The sequence below is a fragment of the Symphalangus syndactylus genome, chromosome 2 (assembly GCF_028878055.3).
Source record: "Symphalangus syndactylus isolate Jambi chromosome 2, NHGRI_mSymSyn1-v2.1_pri, whole genome shotgun sequence".
Taxonomy (NCBI): domain Eukaryota; kingdom Metazoa; phylum Chordata; class Mammalia; order Primates; family Hylobatidae; genus Symphalangus; species Symphalangus syndactylus.
The window spans coordinates 16,151,831-16,174,377 of record NC_072424.2 but is presented as its reverse complement, the minus strand read 5'-3'; the positions used below and the strand labels follow the sequence as shown (position 1 = coordinate 16,174,377).

Here is a 22,547-nt window from a genome sequence, read left to right as displayed (position 1 = left end):
CACCACCATGCCTCATTAATTTTTTTTTCATTTTTGTATAGGCGGGATCTGGCTCTGTTGCCCAAGGTGGTCTCAAAATCCTAGCCTTAAGTAATCCACCTGCCTCAGCCTTCTCAGTACCTGGGACTACAGGCATGCACCACTCTGCCTGGTTTGATTTTTTTCTCAGTGGGCAGTGAGGGGTGTTGAAGGCTTTGCACAAGGGAGTGGCATATTTAGAGTCATGCACCAGGAAAATGAGCATGCAGGGGGAGGACTGACGTTGAAGGTGACCCTGGAAGTCGGGGCCCTGCTGGACATGGGTCAGGCTGTGGCATGCAGCTGTGTGAGATGGAAAACCATTTTGTTGTCATGACTCCAACGTGTCTTTACTTCTCTTATAGGAAAATAGTGGCCGAGTATGAGAAGACCATCGCTCAGATGATAGGTAGGTGTCCTGACCTGCGGGGGCTCAGGTCTGCCCTGATGTTTTGAACTATGAGGAGGCCTTGGAAGATAGGAGGCTCAGAATGGGTTTCTGGTAGAGTGTGAAGCCTTTCAGGGAGGGACCAGAGCATTCCAGAAAATATGGCTTTGCCCCAGGACAGAGAGCCTGGGGCTTCTTGGTAACGCCCCCCTGAACTGTGCCATAGCATTATTCACACCCATGGGAAGCCATGGCAGTCACCTGCCAGCCACCATCTGACTCAGCCAAGGACTCTCTACCTCGTGGGAAAAGAGATTCCTTTTGATTGGGATATTTGGGGGATTTTTTTCTTTCTGCTTGTGGGAGATAATAGGAATCAGATCCCTAGACCCTAACTTAGTTTAGACTCAAATGACACCTCAGCCTTTCCACAAGGACCCAAGGACAAGGACGGTGGACCATGGCGTGATTGTCCGCCCCCTTCCTCTCGTGACCATGGCAGGCCCTGTTCACTGACCCCAGCACTGTTTCTCACTGAGATTGGACACTCCCTCAGAATCCTTCTTAACACAGCGTCCCTGGCAGCCAGCACTGACAAATTTGCTTTGGCCCACAATAAAAGAAGGCCTCAAGTTATAAGCTACACATGCCTGGGCCTTTTTTTCTTTTCTTTTTTTTAATAATGAGAAAAGATCTTGCAGAAGTTCTCAACCCAAGTTTTTACACTAATGGTCACTATTCAGAAATCATATTATGGGCCGGGCGCGGCGGCTCACGCTTGGAATCCCAGCACTTTGGGAGGCCGAGGCGGGCGGATCACGAGGTCAGGAGATCGAGACCACGGTGAAACCCCGTCTTTACTAAAAATACAAAAAAATTAGCCAGGCGTGGTGGCGGGCGCCTGTAGTCCCAGCTACACGGAGAGGCTGAGGCAGGAGAATGGCGTGAACCCGGGAGGCGGAGCTTGCAGTGAGCCGAGATTGTGCCACTGCACTCCAGCCTGGGTGACAGAGCGAGACTCCATCTCAAAAAAAAAAAAAAGAAATCATATTATGACTGGGGCTGTGGGATGCTTTTTAAAATTAATTAATTAATTTATTTGCTTAGGTTTATGATAATCCATTTTTTGTTTGTTTTGGGAAGGGGTCTTGCTACGTTGCCCAGGCTGGTCTCAAACTTCTGGGGTTCAGCGATCCTTCTGCCTTGATCGCCCAATGTGCTGGGATTACAAGGCGTGAGCTACCATGCCCAGCCCATGATAACCAGTTTTGTTGTTGTTGTTGTTGTTGTTTGAGACAGAGTCTCGTTCTGTCACCCAGGCTGGAGTGCAATGGCATGATCTGGGCTCACTGCAACCTCCACCCCCCAGGTTCAAGCAATTCTCCTGCCTCAGCCTCCCGAGTAGCTGGGATTATAGGCATCTGCCATCATGCCCGGCTAATTTTTGTATTTTTAGTAGAGACAGGGTTTCACCATTTTGGCCAGGCTGGTGTTGAACTCCTGACCTTAAGTGATCCACCTGCCTCGGCCTCCCAAGGTGCTGGGATTGCAGGCATGAGCCACCGCACCTGGCCCGATAACCAGTTTTTTTTCTTCTAAGGATATACGGAATAAAAACTCCAGGTCACTGCAGACCACACTTTATGTGTCCAAGTTTGACACTGTGCTGGCACCTGGCCCCCACCCCCAAACATATGGATGTATGGTCACATCACACCTCTAGCTTGTCCCAAGATAAATATAATAGTAGCCTCAGGAATGGTGAAGAGGCCAACAATTGAGTGCTTTCCATTCAAAGGAGCTTTAATTTTGATTTATTGTAACAAAGTTCATTTCACCCAGAAAAGAAGCCCATTCATGTTTAGCCTCATGGTGCACACTTTCTATCAAGTGAAACTTCTTTATTAAATTGGCATAAGAATTTATGAACACATATGTATAAGATAAAAAAAACTCTTGGAGTTGAAAATGCTGGCAAAAATGGTCAGGCTAAGGGATTGATGTCTTCCTTATGCGGTGTTTGGCAAGCAGAACACAACTTTTTGGCCTCCTGGAGTCTTGGGATTTGAGAACATCACTCAGGCCCTCCATGGCTCATCTGGATCCTGCTCCATCTCAGAGCCATACACTTTTATTTTTGCCCTTGGTGATGACATTTTGGTAAATGTTGAAATGTGGGGGAAAGGGTGTGAGCTTTTGCTCCTGAGAGAAGGCTACCCAAGCCATCTTTTATTGCTCAGCTGGTGAAGTTGATATAAACAGACATTCCCTCTTGAAAATTAAAAGTGGAGAATTTCTCTCATTGGCATAAATGTCCTGTCCTTGTCATGACAGAAAGATTACTCCCACGGTTTCCTCAAAGAATATCTGCGGGTGACAGCAGTGAGGACCTTTTCAATCCTAGGCGGTGTGAGTTCCCTCCAAGCCCTGGAGAGAATGCCACCTGCCTTCCTCTCACCCTGGCTCCAGGGATTAGGGCCACACATCACCCCCCGTCCCCACCCCTGCTCCCAGACCTGATATGTTTGGCCTGAGGGGCCCTCTCTTCAAGAGCTGTACACACAATCCCTTAGAACATTTTCCTGTCCTTGGGGTACTCTCTGGGTGGCCCCTGAGACCCCTCCGGTGTCCCTGGCTGGGGGCAGCATTGCCACACACAGGGGCATCTCACTGTGTGTCCGTTCCCCGACCCCATCCTCATTCACCCATTGACCGTCCTCTTTGTCATTCCAAGGCTTTTTTCATCAGAAAGGTGACAGGCCTGTGGTTGTCATTCCTTCAGCCACTGTTGCAGGTCATTGACTAAGGTCACCATAGATTTCAAGGTCCTTGTGTCCTTGTGGAAGACAGCAGGGGGCTGAGGCATGGCTGGGACTCACTGTGGCTATGGGCAGGACATGCTTTCTTTCTGGCACGGTTCAGGTCAGGGTCTCTCCATGCTTGGCAACGTGCCCAGGAGGCCCACCTGGGTTCCGTGCTTTTCTTTCCATTTTCACTCACTTAACCAGCATCCCTTGTGAAAGAGGAAACTCAGGCCCAGAGAGACTGGCAGTTCAGGACCACCGTGACTGTAGTCGTATTTTGAAGTCAAACCAGCTCCAGCTCACATGTGCTAGCTCTTCCTGGCTCTGCTCCATTCAACTTTCACAGATGCTCCACGCCAGTGTGACATCAGTCCTGCCGTTGTTATTCATTCGCATCAAATGTTACCGGAGAGGATATGTCTTGTTAAGCTCCAATAGTGACTATTTAGAATTCAGAACAAAAAGAGACTTCTGTGCTTTCTGCCTTCCAGGTTGTTGCAATTGATTTTTTTCTGCTTTTCTAACAACTGCCCTGATTATCTGTTTTGCTTCCATTTTCTGTTGCTTCTTGCCCTTTGCTTGCAAAACAAACAGGCAAGCCTGGTAAGTAAACGCTTTTCCCCCTAATTTGACACCTGCCCATTGCAACCCTTTGTTTGTTTGTTTTTCTATTTTTGTTATTTTTGCTTTGTGTATTGCTGCAGTCCCCCCACATGATTTCATGATATTTTGCCTGAAAAAGCCAGAAAAGTCTTCAGGAGCATTGTTTTGTTGTTGAGTGTAGGGCGTCTTTCTCCTGATTTGAAGAAACTAACTGCGTTTGTCATGTACAAAAGGATTTGTGAGGCATTCTTGCCTCCCCCGTCTCCTGGGAATGGGGTAATTCTATTTTTAAAAAGGGTTAGGTTGAGAGGAAAGGAAACCTGAGGCAGGCAAAATCTTGGATCCAGGAAATCAGATGGACTTGGTTTGGTAAACAGCTCCTTTACCAAGTCAGGTGAAACATACACATGGGCTCGGATCAGCCCAGAATATACACCATACAGCATGCTGGGAACTAAGGAAGCAGCCAGAATTCCAAGAATAAAAACAAGCATTTGATTATTAGAGACATGTTGAAAGGCCCTTTCTTTTAGGAGTGTGGGTGTAGCAAGCAGGTTGCTGGCGATTCTTATCTCTGTCTATGTTAAAAAGCTCCCTCTTCGCAAGCCACTGTGACACTGTTGCTCTGATTCCAGGGGTTACAGAGTTTATTATGGACAATGAGGCTCTTAATAATGGGTTACCAATACAGGACTCTTCCTCCTTCTTGAGGGCTTTATATACAGTTTCTCATTTAATCTCCTGCAAATGCTAGGAGATATAAATACTCTTTTTCCCTATTTTAGACAAGGAGGCTGAGACTCAGAGAGTTTAAAACCCTGCTCAAGGTCACTCATATGGGGAGTGTTAGAGTGAGGGCTCGAACCCAGGCAGTCAGACTGCAGAGGCTCCTAGCCACTGGCCTGGGCAGCTCTGGACTGCTGGTAGTGAGCGCTCTAGGAGTCCCACGATTGCAGAGGCAGGTGGGAAGGACATTCAGCATCTTAAGGGCCAGTGGTTCTCCAAGCAGGGTCCCTGCCCCAGCAGCATCTGCGTCACTGGGGAACTTGTGACCTGTGCACATTCTCTGCCCCACCCCAGACCTCCTAATCTCACCCCATGGGGTGGGTGCATAGCAGCCTGCGTGTGAACAAGCCCTTCGGCTGAATAAATCCACACTCACATGGGAGAGTTTTTGGAAATGCGGCGCTGGGACCCTAAGAGCTCAGAACTTTAGAGCAAGCTTATGTCAGGACCGGAGCTGAAACCGAGGAAATGACCCCACCATACCACACGGTCACAGTGTGCCTCGTTCTGGGGTATGGCAAGATGCACATCTGTCCGGAACCTAAGGGAAAAGAACTCACACAACAAAATCTCCCTGCTACTAAGGGAGCAGTATCCTCCGAGGTCTGTCATTACAAAGGGCCCGTGTAGAGACGTGGTTACGATCACGGCTTCAGGCTTGGGTTTGGCTCTGCCATTTTCTCAGTGAACAGCAACTTAGCTTCTGAAACCCTCTGTTTCACCTTCTGTAAAATGAGGTTAAGAAAAGCTGCCCGGGTGGTTGTGATGCTCTAAGTTGTTCACTTGTCGCATGGACATGTATCAAGACATCCTGTATGCCCGGCACTGTCCTAGGCCCTGGGGCAGAGCGAGTGGATAAAACAGACTCTGGTGCCTGCCCTCACAGAGCATGCATTCGTCAGAGAGATGAGCCGCTGATACACCAGCATAGGCACGCACGCACACACGTGCACACATGCGTGCACACATCTGATATAATGATAAGGGATGGCTGCTGCTGCAAAGAGGAAAATAAAGGACTCTAGAGGAAGAGGAGCCATTTCCAGTACCTCTGGGGAGGTGACATGGGATCAGAGCCCTGAGCTAATGTTGGGGAGCCCTGGAAGCCCTGGGGCGGGACCCCCTGGGGCATTGGAGGCCTTCGTGGCTGGAGCGGAGAGGCCAGGGAGGGTTAGAGGGCAGAGCATGTGGGCAAGGATTTGGGTGTTATTTCCATTTCAGAGGGAGGTCACTGGGGGGAGCTCTGAGCAGGAGTGAGGTGGCCTGGTTTGCACATTAGGAAGCTCGGTCTGGCTGCTGAGTGCTGGCTTAGGGACAGTCAACACCTAGAGCGGTCAGTAGGGTGCCCGCTGCATGGAAGGGTCCAGTCAGCGCTGGCTCCTGCTGTTCTGTTATTTCCAGATGTGATCTGTCTATGGCAGCCAGCCCTCGGAGTCATTCAAGGTGGCAGGCAGCCCCTCCCCAGTGACGAGGGCCTGGCAGAAAGACAGGTCTGCTGAGCTCCTTCCCCAGAAGCTCTGAGTGGGCGCTTCTCCCTTCCCCAGTCTGCTGTCACCAAGAGAGCAAATGGTTCCTCTCCCACCTGGGCCGGGGATGGATCCGCACAGAGGACAGAGGGGTGTTTTGTGTAGAGTCGTCAGAGAAGGCCTTTCCCAGAAGTGTAGAAATGATTTTTAAGCAGCCGTAAGAAAGATCAAAGTCATGTCCTTGCCACCAGCATGGATGCAGCTGGAGGCCATTGTCCTCAGGGAATTAATGCAGAAACAGAGAGCCAAACACTGAGCATTCTCATTGATAAGAGGGAGCTACACATTGGGTACACACGGACACAAAGATGGGAACAGAAGACACTGGGGAGTTCACAGCGGGGGTAGAAGGAAGGGAGACAAGGGTTGAAAAACTGCCTTTCAGGTACTATGCTCAGTACCTGGGTGACAGGCCCATTAGAAGCCCATACCCCAGCATTAGTCACACAGTATGGCCATGTAACCAACCCACACATGTGCCCCAAATCTAAAAATAGATATTTTCTAGATATTTGGGGCAGATTATTAGCTTGGGGTGACCAAGGGCCAGAGAGGTAGGGGCAGAGGACAATGGTTCCTCTCACCAGGATCAGCCACTGGGAACTGAGCCAGCATTGAATTATATTGTACATCACTGAGAAACTAACCTTGACGGAAATAGCTCCATGTTTCTTGGAGTTATGACACTTGCTCTATCGAAGACGCTATCTGTGCCTGTGTGAATGGAATTTCAGAGGCGATGGTTTTCTGGGCTCTGGGTTTCCAGATGTGTTAAGGATCTCCAAAGACCTCCTCTGTGTCCTGATACGTAGGAGAGCCCACCCCTCACAGCCCAGACATCACACCCTTTAATCGTCCCAACACAAAATTCACTAGCGATGTCTTCTTTTTTACTTTACGGATCTGTCTGCTTGCTGTCAACAATCACATAGAATCACCAGGAACACCAATATAGACCTGTGAAGGGGCTGCACTGATCAGGTTAAGGAATAGTAATGGCTCATTCCTACCTCACGTGAGGCTGCACAGGCCCGGGTCTGGGAAGCCAGGGCTCTGGTTTTTGTTCTGTTAGAGACAGTCTGGGAGGGCTCTGGGGTGTGGGTTCGTCCCAAGGAAAAACTGGGGTTTGAGATGCCCCCACTGGTGTGGCTGAGTTGCATGAGGCCTCGGCTGGCCCCAGAGACCCAGTTTGGACTTTCTGGGCTCCATCGTTTGGCTCCTGGTCTCTCCTGCCAGAGGACGAACAGAGAGAGAAGTCGGTCTCCCACCAGACGGTGCAGCAGCTGGTTCTGGAGAAGGAGCAAGCCCTGGCCGACCTGAACTCCGTGGAGAAGTCTCTGGCCGACCTCTTCAGGAGATACGAGAAGATGAAGGAGGTCCTAGAAGGCTTCCGCAAGGTGGGGCTGAGTTTGGGGGCCACGGAGGAGGAGGATCTGGTTGGAAGAGATGGTGGGGGCACTGGGAGCGGGTAGGATTCCGGAAGTCAGTCTTGAGCCACCTGCAAGGAGGGGGTCCATGCAGGCTGGGGAGGCAGACTTGGCCCCCTGGGGTTACACCCACATCCGAGAGTTCCTGGGGTTCCCACCACTGCTGGGCATTTGTTCTCGGCTTGACGCCTGTTCTCTGCCCTGCTGTGTCAGAATGAAGAGGTGCTGAAGAGATGTGCGCAGGAGTACCTGTCCCGGGTGAAGAAGGAGGAGCAGAGGTACCAGGCCCTGAAGGTGCACGCAGAGGAGAAACTGGACAGGTAACATTAGCCACTGGGGGTGGCTCCCAGGGGCCTCCCAGCAGCCCTTACCCAGGCAGGCTGGGACCTCTGGCAGCGCCTGTGACATTGGCTTGGAAAGGGAATCATCCAAGTGTGTGTTTGGATAAGACTCGTGAGAAGGCACACACAATTAGCGTCATTTAATCAGTGGAGGATTCCTGTTGCAATGTCCAGGGTGCCCCGGCACCTTGGCCTCATGGCAGTGGAATTGGGTTTGGTGTTCTCATGGGCTCCTGTGCTCCAGCTCCAGTTGGTGGCAGCTGGGGCCAGACCAGGCCACTCTCCCTGCCTGGACCTGGGAAGCAGGAGGTATCTCTAGTGATCCACAAAAAAGAGTGATAATTCTGAGCTCCCTGTCTCTGCAGGGCCAATGCTGAGATCGCTCAGGTTCGAGGCAAGGCCCAGCAGGAGCAAGCCGCCCACCAGGCCAGCCTGCGGAAGGAGCAGCTGCGAGTGGACGCCCTGGAAAGGACGCTGGAGCAGAAGGTAACGGGAGGGGTGTGGCCTCCAGGTGGGCCGGGCTGCTGCTCCCTGTGCTGGGAGATAGACAGGCTGGGCTTTCCTGGCCACTGCTGCTCCTGAAGATGAGCTCATGCTTCATGAGCATACCCTTGGCTCCTTCTAGAAGTTCAATTTCATGCCAGCCCTAAGACCAGCTTCCTTTCCACCGTTCCTGGAATTGCAGCCTGCATGTGTGTTTATTGCCATTTTCATTCCTTTTCAACATTCATTTATTTGTTGGCTATTTATTAAGCACCTACAATGTGTTAGGTGTAGCCCTTGAACCGATGCATCCGGCATGCTTACTGGTGAGTGGATGGGGTGTCCAGCAGGCCCTGGCAGCAGCGGCCAGCTGATGCAGGACATGGGCAGTGTCAGGGCTGGAAGGGCGCCCAGGTGGCCTCTAGTTCCAGGGACAGGGGTGATCTTCCTGAGGACACCGAGCTTGTGCCCAGGTTTCCTGCTTTTGGATCTGGCACCCCTCCATCCACTGTGAGCACTGTCTCCCTGGGTGTCCAGATAAGAAGCTCCCTCAGCCCAGGAGGGCCCTCTGAGCGTTGGGCTGTTGTGACTGCGTGTGTAAGTGAGGGCCAGCCTCCCTCCTTGGATATGTTTCTCAAGGAGAGGATCTCCAGATGTGCAGCCTCCTTCCAGTCAATTTCCTGAGCCTTGGGGTTCCCCTGCGCAGTCATCCACGAGCCCAGCAGCCTGGGTTAGCAGCACGATTTATGCATTTTGGGCCTTGATGGGCAGTGATGGGGCATCCTTTGTTGGCATCAGGAATCCATGTGCCTCCCGAGTGGCCTCTACTACCCCAGGAGCGCCCAGCTAGCCCCAGGGGATTGGCTGTCCTCTTTTGCCCACTGTGGTTGGTGGTGGTCTTGAGGGGCATTTGGGCCAAGCAGTGGTGATCTCTGCCCTGGGCAGGTGCCAGTACTCACTCCATCTAAGTGATGTTGGGGAAAGAGCCCTGGGGAGCAAGAAATGGGGCTCCTGTCCCCACCGCACCATCTGTCATGGCCCTGGGCAAGCCTCGCACCCCACCTCAGTGTCTAGGTTCCCTCTAGCCCTGAAAATTAGAAGTGTGTATCACTGGGCAGATGGATCTCCCTGAGGTCCATATCTGATACTCACCCAGTCTCCACTAGGTCCTGTGCCCTATAGGATGTTCCTGGTTATCCAGAATTTATCTGTGTTACAGATCATTTTTTTTTTTTTTTTTTTTTTTTTTTCTGAGGCAGGGTCTTATTCTGTTGCCCAGGCTGGGGTGCAGTGGTGCAGTCATGGCTCACTGCAGCCTCAACCACCTGGGCCCAAGTGATCCTCCTGCCTCAGCCTCCTGAGTAGCTGAGACCACAGGCATGTGCCCCCTACCAGGCTAATTTTTTTTATTTTTGTTTTCGTAGAGATGGGGTCTCACTTTGTTGCCCAGGCTGGTCTTAAACTTCTGGGCTCAAGCAGTCCCCTGTCTCGGCCTCCCAAAGTGCTGGGATTATAGGTGTGATATTAATTTAATTCTTTACCTTTCTTCTTAGGATGAAAAAGACAGATGGCTACTGGACAGTCTAATATCAAAATTGCATTAGAAAATAGTCTGGAATATGTATATGTTCAACTACCTCTGTTTTGTAGGCTCTGATGATTGTTCTTAGCAGTATCCTCAGAACGAGATACGTGGTCACAACTGTCAAGTGCAAGCTTTTGCTCACTCACCCAGTATTTATTGAGCATCATTATGGTTTTAGTGTTGAGTGTGCATTTTTTATTCCTTGTATCTTGATAATCTATGTGTGGCATATTTGGTGACTTGAAAAATGGAATGTTTCATAAAAATAAAGATCATATTAGAAGCCAGGCATGTTGGCATGCGCCTGTGGTCCCAGCTACTCGGGAGGCTGAGGTGGGAGGACTGCTGGAGCCCAGAAGTTCGAGGCTGCAGTGTGCTATGATTGTGCCTGTAAGTAGCCAGCTGCATTGCAGCCTGGGCAACAGAGCAAGACCCCGTCTCTAAAATAAAGAAATAAAAACCATACTTCACAGTCATTTTGGCTATTGTAGCAGTTGAACATACTATGTTTCTTGGTGAGAAATGTAGTAATGTGTGTGTGTTTAAGATGGTTCCCCTGTTTCCATCAGATTTTGATGGTGTTTAAATTGCATTATCTTAAACTGAACTTCCAGAGGAATGAACGAATCACACGGGTTCTTCCCTGAAAGACCTAAGTGATATCTAGGGGACAGTCCCATCTTAAAGAGATTCAGAAACATGATTCACCCAGACAATTCTTGTACGGAGGCGCTGGGCATTTCACCCAATCGGCGCTTTGTAAAGGCTTTTGCTTCACGAGCTGAGCTTTATGATGAGGCAGTTTGCTTAGTGCTGGCTGATGATGCCGAGAGAGCTGGGAACACCTCCAGGAATCACTTTCTAATGGGTCCGCTGATGCCTCTTAGCCATCAGTCACTGTACATGATGTTGTTTAACAGTTACGATGGCAAAGCCATATAGGAGCTGGGTCAACCTGAATTTGTGTTCCAGGCTTGCCACATCTGACTGGCTGTGTGACCTTATACACAACCCTTAACTTCTCTGAGCCTCCATTTCCTCACTGAAAAATGAGGATAATACTGTCTTCCTTGAAGGCACTATTGAGGGAACCAGGGGAGGCCAGAGTGCCTGGGATGTCTTTAGCATGGTGATCAGCACACGGTGAGCACTCCAATAAGATGGAAGATCACCGTTAACAGCCCCAGATAGTGGCAATGAGAGTATTTTTTTTTTTTCTTTTTTGAGATGAAGTCTGTCTCTGTTGCCCAGGCTGGAGTGCAGTGGCACAATCTCGGCTCACTGCAACCTCCGCCTCCCAGGTTCAAGCGATTCTCCTGCCTCAGCTTCCCTAGTAGCTGGGATTACAGGTGTGTGCCACGACGCCCAGCTAATTTTTTTTGTATTTTTAGTAGTGACAGGGTTTCACCATGTTGGCCAGGCTGATCTTGAACTCCTGACCTCAGGTGATCCACCCGCCTCGGCCTCCCAAAGTGCTGGGATTGCAGGCGTGAGCCACTGCGCCCGGCCAATAATAGTAATTTTAAGATTAGTGGTCAGCGCTGCACCCCAGTCAGAGCTCCATCGTCCAGCTGGCATTTAAGCACCTCTGTTGAGTTGTCGACCTCAGATGCAAATTCGAGCCAGGAGGTGGGCCAGGGTTCTGTTCGAGGCCAGCTTCTGCCACAGCAGGGACTGCTGCTGGGAAGGACTGGAACTTCCCCTCCACTGAGGAGAGCCGCTTCCTCCCCAGCACTGACACAATGATGAGTGACACCAGGAGTTCTAACCTAGGAACAGAGGGTATGTGGCTCTGGGCTGGAACATGTCTCAGGAGTTCCGAGGTTTTCAGGGAAGGGCTCTGCACAGCCTCATGGACAGGCTTTTGGTGAAGAGTCACCTTCCATGGGAATCTCAAGGAAAAGCTGGCTGCAAAACATCCCCAGTATGCTGGAGGGATCCAGCCCCCTTGGAGAAGCCCATTGGAGACTGGTTGTGCTGTTGATCTTGATCAGCATCAGAGCCAGCATGTAACCTATCTGAAAGCAAAGCCATGCCGTCCATGATGGAGGGATCGTCCCGCCGGATCCCCTCACTTTCTGAGAAGATGGACAGTGTAGGACCATCTGTGCTAGACAAACCTGTGGTTGGTTCCCCCTAATTAGACAGGCAAGGTGTGGTGGGAGAATCACCTTAAAGCCAGCTTGCGTCTGCCCCCACCCCTCGTCACGACCCTGTAGCCACAGCACCACCTATTCGGCATGCCTCTGAGCAATGCCAGTGATCTCATTCACATAGAACTGCGTAACCCTCATGCTATGTCTCAAAAAAGCCACCGAGGGGTTTACCCCAGACCCTGCTCACCTCAGATCACATCCTTCCCAGGCAAATAAAGGGAAAGGAACCAGACTAGTTAGTCCTTCACTCTGTGCTGGTCACTGCCAGGAAACTACATTTATCACCTCATTTACTTCTCAGAAAGAAACATGTTATCACCTATGTTCTAGAGATAAGGACACCAAGGCTCAGAGAGGTTGTGTAACTTGTGGAAGATCACACAGCTACAGCTGGGATGTATACTCAGATTGTTTGGCTCCAAGTCATTTGTCTCACTGCTTTAGATAACTTCAGTGCGGACCAAGGGGCCTGGTGGTCCCCCATCTCCCAGAAAAGCCCCATGAGCATTCTAATTGGCCAGATTTCAAACATCAGCAACTTCTTTCTTGTCTTCACTTGCAGAATAAAGAAATAGAAGAACTCACCAAGATTTGTGATGAACTGATTGCCAAAATGGGGAAAAGCTAACTTTGAACCGAATGTTTTGGACTTAACTGTTGCGTGCAATATGACCGTCGGCACACTGCTGTTCCTCCAGTTCCATGGACAGGTTCTGTTTTCACTTTTTCGTATGCACTACTGTATTTCCTTTCTAAATAAAATTGATTTGATTGTATGCAGTACTAAGGAGACTATCAGAATTTCTTGCTATTGGTTTGCATTTTCCTAGTATAATTCATAGCAAGTTGACCTCAGAGTTCCTGTATCAGGGAGATTGTCTGATTCTCTAATAAAAGACACATTGCTGACCTTGGCCTTGCCCTTTGTACACAAGTTCCCAGGGTGAGCAGCTTTTGGATTTAATATGAACATGTACAGCGTGCATAGGGACTCTTGCCTTAAGGAGTGTAAACTTGATCTGCATTTGCTGATTTGTTTTTAAAAAAACAAGAAATGCATGTTTCAAATAAAATTCTCTATTGTAAATAAATTTTTTTCTTTGGATCTTGGCAATAAGTGTGGCTCGAATTTATTTTCTGAGAAGGGTTGAGTCTTTTCTCACCTTTGTCAAATACCAGATTTGGCTTTGTGCTCTTCTCTGTCTGGGCTAATTTCTTTGTCCATAGACTTAAATAATATTTCGTTTGTTATCGTGGCTGCATTTGTAGGATGAAGCTAATGAGAAATACTGACTTGCTACTTAAATAATTAAGTGAATGCACTGGATTAGCTGAGATTTGGTTTTTACAAAGTCTCTTTGACTTTAGGAAGCAAATCTATTTCCTTTTATTGAGTCAAGGAAGTAACAGACTGCCACTCTTTCTGTTCAATCCTTTAGTGTTTGAAGGTCAACCCTGAAACCCCCATTCCCCTCTAAAGAAAGGATTGGGAAAGGGTGCGCAATTGCCAACGGGCGGCAGGTAATTAGGGCACTTTGGAGATTAAACTAGCAGTGTGCCTGGCCTGAGATCGCTTCATTGCTGCCGACTTGCTCAGGGCTCCCAGGTTGAAGGGTGGGTGGATGAGGGGAGTTAGGGGGGTGGAAAGGTGTGATCATTTCCCAGAACTGCCATTAACAAATCACGGCAAACATCTGCAGTTTCAAACAGCAAAATTTATTTTCAGTTCTGGAAGGCAGAATCCAAAATCAAAGTATCAGTGGGGTTAGTTCCCCCAAGAGGCTCTGTGGGAGTGTGTCCCATGCCTCTTCCAGCAACTGGTGGCTGCTGGCTCTCCTTGGCGTCCCTTGGCGTGTAGCCTCAGCACCCCAATCTCTGCCTCTGTCTTCACGTGACCTTCTTGTTGCGTTTGAGATTTCCCTCCTTTCTTATAAGAACACCAGCATTGGATTTAGGCCATCCCCAATCAAGGATGATCTCAGCTCAAGATCCTCAGTTACATCTGCAAAGACCCTGTTTCCAAATAAGGTCGCATTCACAGGTAGGAGGGATTAGGATGTAGACATATCTTTTTGGGTACACGTGTGTGTCAGTGGGATGTGTGGTATGGGCTGTAAACTTGGAAGGCAGATGAGAGCCCCTGATGGCCAAGAGCTCGACTGTCCCTCTTTCTGCCGCGGCACGGTGGCTACGGCCAACTCCTCACAGTAGGACAACCCCCACCCGTAACAGGATAGGCCTTAGGCAGCCTCAGCTTTTCGGCGACAGGGTGGAGAGTGTTTTCTGTGATTTATAAGGTGAATGAAGTTTTCTTTCTGTGATTTATAAGGTGAATGAAGTGTGGCTGTGCCAGAAAGCTCCAAGGAGAGAGGACCGCACATGTGCTGTTGGCCTGGCAGCCTGCTCCGGGTCGGTGGGGGGAGGGATGCGCGGCGTCTTTTATGCTCTGAGATCGTTTGTTTTCTTTCTGCTACACTTTCGAAATCCATCCGGCAGAGCCTGCCTCTGGTGCCACTGAGACCCTCACCTGCCAGGCATCCTAAGCCAGCGCAGGGGACTGCCTCCTTCCCACTGCCAGCATCCTTTGCTTGGTCCAGACTCCTGGTCACAGCATGTTCCGGGGCCCAGTCATGACCCCTTACCCAGGTGCTCACTTCTCAATGCCAAACCCCTGCTCTGCCCTTGCTCCGGATTCTGCCCTTGACTGCATTCTCAGAAATGCCCAGCTTGCATGTCTTGGGAACTTCTTTCTCATTAAGTAAAACATTTCCATTGTGAAAAAATTAGAAAACAGGTAAGAGAAAAACCTTATAACCCCCAAACCAAGAAACTTCATGTTTGTCTGTATGTTTAATGGCCTTTTTCTCCGTCTATAAAATATGTTATTTGTTATTTGTATTTTTAAAAGTGCCACCTGTACCACCTGTGATGGTCCTGCATACAGTTTTGGAGACTTTTTTCACCTGATACTATCATGTGACCATCATGTTATGGTAAACTTCTTATATCAGTAAATACAGCTCTTCATCATTTTGAACGCTGCATAGCATTCCATGCACCAAAATGTGTTTAACCAACCCTCCCCCCGGTGCTGATGAGCGTTTATGCTGTGTCCATGTTTTTCTATCATTATGCATGCCATGTGAGTGTCCTTACGTATATTTATGAATGTGAGTATTTAGGTTAAATTCCTGAGAGTGGATCACCTGGGTTAAAGATGTCACTGCACTCCAGCCAGAGACCACTGGGACCTGTCGCTGAGCAAGTTGGGTTTATTGCTTGTTGCAAAAGTGAGCCAGGGCACACGCCAGAGGAAGCTCTGAGCATCTCAGTTGGAGGGTCTTAGGAAGGCTGTAGGCATAGAATTCGGACTTGGGTTAGTCATTCCAGGGAGGATTTCAGGAAGCTGGGCTTTGGTCTGGCAATTCTAAGACTGGGTGCCTCGATAAATCTGACCTACAAGAAGAGAGGACTAGGGGGAGGGGGAAGGGATAGCATTAGGAGACATACCTAATGCTAAATGACGAGTTAATGGGTGCAGCACACCAACATGGCACATGTATACATATGTAACAAACCTGCACGTTGTGCACATGTACCCTAAAACTTAAAGTATAATAATAATAAAATTAAAAAAAAGAGAGGACTAGAGTAAGATAAAGCTGCAACTGGTAAAGAAGCAACAGTCGTATATATTAGCCCGGATTGAGAGAGAGTTGGTCTTGCTGTGGTTTGGATGATGTCCCGTGTGGGTGCAGACGTTTGTGGAGTGGGCTGGTTCTTGTTTTTTAATTCACTGCCGTCCAAGTGGCCTGTCTGGTGCTGATGTTTTGTGAAATGGGTTATGGCCTCGGCCCAGCCATGAGTGCCAGGTCAGCTCCTGGATGCCAGGGGCTGCTTTTCTCTTTCTCAAAGGGTTTGCACATTTTTAAAAATGTTTTATTATTGTACTTTAAGTTTTAGGGTACATGTGCACAATGTGCAGGTTTGTTACATATATATCCATGTGCCATGTTTGCACATTTTTAAAGTTTGCGAAGCTCATTGCCAAATAGCCTTCCTCTAAGGTTGTACTGGTATATGGCCCTTCCCGCCACTCTCGGTAGTCTCTATATTTTGGGGTATGTGATCCAGCCCCTGGGCTGCACTCTCTCTACCCGTCAGCCCAGCCTAGCGAGGAGGAGGGAAGAGACGTGCAGAATAGTAGTTGGAGTAAATGGTATAACTGACTGTGAGAAAATGTTTATTGTTTTCCCTCCATGCTGTGATTTCACTTGTTCGCAACTGATTTGTTGGGCTGTCTACAAAGCCTCCAGTGAAAGAACATTTCTACTTGCTGTTACAGGTAAGTATCTGAACTGAACAGACCCTGCCTGACTGCCGTCAAAATTATAGTACCCAGAGCAGATACACTCAGGGAAGCAGTCAATTCCTTTGCAGAATTGTGTCTTACCAGAGCTTATGTCTCTCTAGATAAGTGTAACTCAGGCTGAGAAGCAAGTGGCCCCAGAATATAATGGATCACTCCTGTAGCTGGAGACCTATGTCATGGGTCTAACATGCCTATCCTGCGCAACTACTATGAAGGTTAGAGAAAATGATCGCAGCTGCTGGGCATGCAGTAAAACTTAATCAGTGGTGGAGATGATCATGACGATGAAGATTATAGGGACTTGGCAAAGAAGTGGTAAGGGCCTTTGTGGCCTGGCGCCCCGGAGAAGTGGGGCAGCTCTCTTGGCCCCAAGGGGTTTGGCCAGGCCTGCCTCATGTCCTGGGGGCAGGGGCCAAGCTATAGAAAGACTCCTTCATGGGGAGAGGGGGTTTGCCTCAATCCTTCTCCTCCCCAGGGGCTGCCTTTGTGGATGGAGACGTGGAGGTTGGATCAAGCTTGCACTGTGTGCAGTTATAGCCCACACAAACGAATGGAAAACAAAATCCCAGAATCCCAGGCTTGGCCTCAGGCCCACCTCCATGCTTGGCTGCCTCGCTACCCCAGCATCACCCAGGCTGCGGCTCCGTCCCTGGGATGCTCCGGGAAGTGGTGTGCATCAGCTCACCCATCGTTTGTTAGCATGCTTTGTAGTGGGCCCTGAGCAGTGTGTGTTTCTATTCAACTGGCTTCTCTTTTGAAACCCTAAAGAGCTGTGTCAAGACGAGCAGGGATATGAGATTGGGGACCCCCCATGAGAGAGGGCTGGGATGATGACTGCACCCTCTTCCTCCTCCACTCGCCTGTGGGTGATCTGGCAGGAAGGTGGAGAGGAACGCTCACCCCAGCGCCTAGAGGCTGCACCAGCCCCTGGTGAAGCACTGAGCTGTAGGATCTCAGCTCTGCCACCTAACTGCGACTGGGGTAGGTCACACCGTCTGTGGGCCCACAGTGAGGATTCCTACTTAGCCACAGGGCCACTGTGAGGTGTGCCTGGCCCCAGGACCCACATGGGCTCAGATGAGTTGCTTTTTCCCCTGCACTTACTTTCTCTCATGCACGTGTTCACCCTCGGGATGGCAGCTGACAACTGTTTATCTTATTTTGCTTTGCTTAGTGGGAGCTCAAGAGCAGGCACCTGACCCCATTCGAGGCCTTCCCCTTCCCCCGTGCCCCAGCAGCTTTGGGATTCTCAGCATTCTTAGGAACTTTGATTTGCTAAGTCAGCTGCAATCTTGAGCTTCTAACTTTTTTTTTCCTGGCTCAGCATTTCCTCAGGGCTCTCAAATTAAAGGTAGCTTTGTTGAGATACCAGGATTACCTTGTGAGGACAGGGAGTGGAAGTGAGTGGAGAGGGAGCTAGGAAAGAGCGGGGTGGGCACTGAGGACAGCAGGGCCGGGGCCAGGGGATCTTGGGGATTCCTTTTCTCAGCCCCTTGGGTGTAAGATCTGAGGGGCCCAAGGGCCATGCCAGGGAACATGCCCCTGCAGACACCTCCCCATTCCAGGCTGCTGACCTGGGAGAGAGAAGCCATCAGTGCTGTGCATGGGACAGGCGAGGGAGGCGACGGGGACGGAAAGAACTGCCTGGCTCACTGGCAATTGCTTCTTTCATCTACTCCTTGGCCCTGGTAAGATGCTGAGGTTTCTTCCTTTTTTTTTTTTTTTTTGAAATGTGAATTTCAACATTTCAAATTACTGTTACTTCTAACATTGTCATTTTTTTAATTAAGGTTAAACATAAAATTTACCATCTTAACTGTTTTTCAGTGTTCAGTACAGGATTAACTACATGCATGTTTTGCTTTTTTGTTTTGTTTTTTTTGTTGTTTGTTTGAGAAAGCATCTTTCTTTATCACGCTGGAGTGCAGTGGCACCGTCAGGGCTCACTGCAACCTTGACCTCCTGGGCTCAAGTGATCCTCCCACCTCAGCTTCCTGAGTAGCTGGGATTACAGGTGTATGCCAAAATGCCCAGCTAAATTTTTTATTTTTTGTAGAGACAGAGTCTCGCTATGTTGCCAGGGCTGGTCTCAAACTCCTGGCCTCAAGCAGTCCTCCTGCCTCAGCCTCCCAAAGTGGTGGGATTACAGGCGTGAGCCGCTGTACGTGACCCTAAGTGCACACTATCGTGCAATAGATCTCTAGAACTTTATCATCTTACAAAACTACAATTCTCTATGCATTGAACAACCCCCTTTTTCTCTCCCCACCACCAACCACCATTCTCCTTTCTGCTTCTAAGAGTTTGATACTCTAGATACTTCATGTTAAGTGGAATCAGGCAATATTTGTCATTTTGTGACTGGCTTTATTTTGCTTAACAAGATGTCTTCGAGGTTCATCCATGTTGAAGCACATGACAGAATTTCCTTCTTTTTAAAGGCTGAATAGTATTCCATTATCTGTATATACCATATTTTCTATATCCATTCATCCACCAGTGGATGTTTGGGTTGCTTCTACTATTTGGCTATTATGAATAACGCTGCAATGAACATGAGAATGTAAAGATCTCTTCAAGATCCTGGTTTCAGTACTTTTGGATGTATACCCAGAAGCAGTTGGATCATCTGCTAGTTCTATTTTTAATTTTTTGAGGAACCTCCATACTGTTTTCCATAGCAACTACACTGTTTTATATCCCCACCAAGAGTGCACCAGGGTTCCAGTTTTTCAGCATCCTCACCAACATTTATTTTCTGTTGGTTTATTTTGATAGTGGCCACCCTAACAGGTGTGTGGTGATAGCTTATTGTAATTTGGATTTGTATTTTCCTGATGATTAAGGCTATTGAGCATCGTTTCATATGCTGCTTGGCCATTTGTATTTCTTTGGAGAAATGTCTATCCAGGTCCTTTGCTGAGTTTAAAATCAGGTTATTTGTTTTGTTGTTGTTAAGTCATAGGAGTTCTTTATATATTCTGAATATTAACTCCTAATCTGGAGTACGTATCCTTATTAGAAATATAGTTTGTAAATGTTTTCTGCCATTCTATGCATTGCCTTTTTACCCTGTTGGTTTCCTTTGCAGTGCAGAAGTTTTAAAGTTTGATGTAGTGTCATTTGTCTGTTCTTGATTTTGTTGTCTGTCCTTTAGGCGTCATATCCAAGACATCATTGCCATTCAAATGTAATGAAGTTTTACGTTTTTTTTTGTTTGTTTGTTTGTTTGTTTTTGAGTTGGAGTCTCTTGTCACCCAGGCTGGAGTGCAGTGGCACGATCTTGGCTCACGGCAAGCTCCGCCTCCCAGGTTCAAGCAATTCTCCTGCCTCAGCCTCCCAAGTAGCTGGAATTACAGGTGCCTGCCACCACGCCTGGCTAATTTTTGTATTTTTATAGAGACGGGGTTTTGCCATGTTGGCCAGGCTGGTCTCGAACTCCTGACCTCAGGTGATCTGCCTGCCTTGGCCTCCTGAATTGCTGGGATTACAGGCGTGAACCACTGTACCTAGCCTGAAGTTTTTCCCAGCCTGAGCAACATAGCAAAACCATGTCTCTACAAAAAAAATTTAAAATTAGCAGGGTGTGGTGGTGTGCACATGTAGTCCTAGCAACTCAGGAGGCTGAAGCGGTAGGATTGCTTTGAGGCTGCAGTGAGCTATGATCTCATCACTGCACTCCAGCCCGAGTTACAGAGACCCTGGCTCAAAAAAAAAAAAAAAGAAAGAAAAGTTTTTCCCTATGTTTTTTCTAGGAGTTTCATAGTTTTCAGGTTTTATATATTTAGGTTTTTAATCCATTTTGACTTAATTTTTGTATATAGTGTAAAGTAAAGGTCCAACTTCATTTTTGGCATGTAGATATCCAATTTTTCCAACACCACTTGTTTCCCCATTTTGTAGCCTTTGTTGAAGATGATTTGACCATATATGTGTAGTTTTATTTTGGGGCACTCTATTCTGTTCCATTGGCCTGTATGTCTATATTTATGCTAGTACCACACTGTTTTGATTACTATAGCTTTGTAATATGCTTTGAAATCAGGAAGGGTAAGGCCTCCAGTTTTGTTTTTCCTTCTCAAGATTGTTTTGGCTACTTGGGGTCCTTTTAGATCCCATATGAATTTTAAGATTCATTTTCTATTTCTGCAAAATATGCCTTTGGGATTTTGATAGGATTGCATTAAATCTGCAGGTTACTTTTAATGGTATTAAGTTTTCCAGTCCATGAAATGGGTTTTCTTTCCATTTATTTTTGTCTTCTTTAAATTCTTTCAGCAATGTTTTGGATTAGTGTACAAGTCTTTCTCTTTGGTTAAGTTTATTTTGATGTCACCATTGGTGGGATTGTTGTCTTAATTTTCTATTTAATTGTTTATTGTTACTGCATGGAAATGCAACTGGTTTTTTTTTGTGTTGATTTTGTAGCCTGCAACTTTACTGAATTCATTTATTAGTTCTATCAGCATCTTTGTTTGGAATCTTTAGAGTTTTCTAAGTATAAGGTCATGTTATCTGTGAACAGATAATTATACTTCCTCCTTTTCAAGTTAGATGCCCTCAGTATCACAAATTATATCTTTTCATATTTTGTAACCATTAACATAGGTTTGGTTTTTTTTGGGGGGGGGTGGGGAGTGGGGAGAGCTCTGTCACCCAGGCTGGAATGCAGTGGCACAATCTTGCCTCACTGCAGCCTCAACCTCTGGGGCTCAAGTGATCTTCTCTCCTCAGCCTCCTGAGTAGCTGGGACCACAGGTGCATGCCATCATGCCTGGCTAATTTTGTTTGTTTTTTACAGAGATGAAACCTCACTATGTTGCTCAGGCTAGTCTCAAACTCCTGGGCTCAAGCAATCCTCCTGCCTTAGCCTCCCAAAGTGCTGGGATTACAGGCATGAGTCACCAAGCCCAACATAACATAGTTTTATAGTTATAGTTATTTTTATGCTTTTATCTTCTAAATTCTATACAAGAATTAAGTGATTTACACAACAATTACAGTATTACAGGATTCTGAATTTGTATATGTATTTACTTTTACTAGAGAGCTTTATATTTTTGTTTTCATGTTATCCATTGTTTTTTCATTTTAACTTGAAAACTTCCCTTAGTAATTCTTATAAGACAAGTCTAGTAATGATGAAGTTTTTCAGTTTTTGTTTATCTAGGAAGGTCTTTATTTTACCTTCATTTTTGAAAAAAAAAAAAAGTTTCATCAGATATAGTATTCTTGGTTGGCAGTTTTCTTCTTTCAGCACTTTGAATATATCATTCCACTCCCTTCTAGCCTATAATGTTTCTGCTGAGAAATCTGTGGATAATCCTATAGTTGCTCTCTTGTACATTATGAGTTGCTTTTTTTTTTTTTTTTTTTTTGCTGTTTCATGATTCTTTCTTTGTCTTTTATTTGTAACAGTTTGATTTTGATGTATCTTTGTGTGAGGCTCTTTGGGTTTAGCCTAGTGGGAATCCTGTAAGCTTCTTGAATGTGGATGTCCATTTTCTTCCTCGGATTTGTGAAGTTTTCAGTTACTATTTCTTCAAATAAGCTCTCTGCCCTTTTCTCTCATCTCTTTCTGAAGCTCTTGTAATATGCGTATTGGTCTGCTTGATGGGGTACAACAGGCCTCTTAGATTTTCTTTACTTTTCTTCATTGCTTCTTTTTTTCCCCTCTGATTTGATAATTTCAAATAACTTCTCTTCAAGTTCCCCTGATTCTTAGTTTTGCTTGATCAAGTATGCTATTGAATCCCTCTAGTGATTTTTTAAATTTCAGTTATTGTATTCTTCAGTTCCAGAATTTCATTTTGGTTCTTTTTAAGTTTCTATTTCTTTGCTATTTTCATTTTGTTCATACATTATTTTCGTGATTTTGTTCTGTTGTCTCTTTTTGTTCTCGTAGCACATTGAGCTTCTTTAAGATTATTATATTTATTTCTTTGTCAGGTAACTCATAGATCTCCATTTTTTAGGGGCAGTTTTTGGAGATTTACTTTATTTCTTTGATTGGATTATGTTTTCCTGTTTCATGTGCTGTGGGTTTTTGTTTTTATTT

General features: G+C 47.2%; 1 protein-coding gene across 6 annotated transcripts in view; it reads left to right on the top strand.

Annotated features, from left to right (window-relative positions):
- Window positions 1-13,234, top strand: part of TACC2 (transforming acidic coiled-coil containing protein 2) — a 226,755-nt gene extending 213,521 nt beyond the window's left edge. For all 6 annotated transcript variants that reach the window (XM_055246763.2, XM_063624980.1, XM_055246764.2 and 3 more), the window contains 5 exons: window positions 384-427; window positions 7,362-7,522; window positions 7,766-7,872; window positions 8,259-8,379; window positions 12,680-13,234. In XM_055246763.2, the coding sequence (XP_055102738.1) occupies window positions 384-427; window positions 7,362-7,522; window positions 7,766-7,872; window positions 8,259-8,379; window positions 12,680-12,745 (499 nt within the window). In that variant the 3' untranslated portion in view covers window positions 12,746-13,234. The remainder of the gene's footprint in view (window positions 1-383; window positions 428-7,361; window positions 7,523-7,765; window positions 7,873-8,258; window positions 8,380-12,679) is intronic.
- Window positions 13,235-22,547: the final 9,313 nt, after the last annotated feature.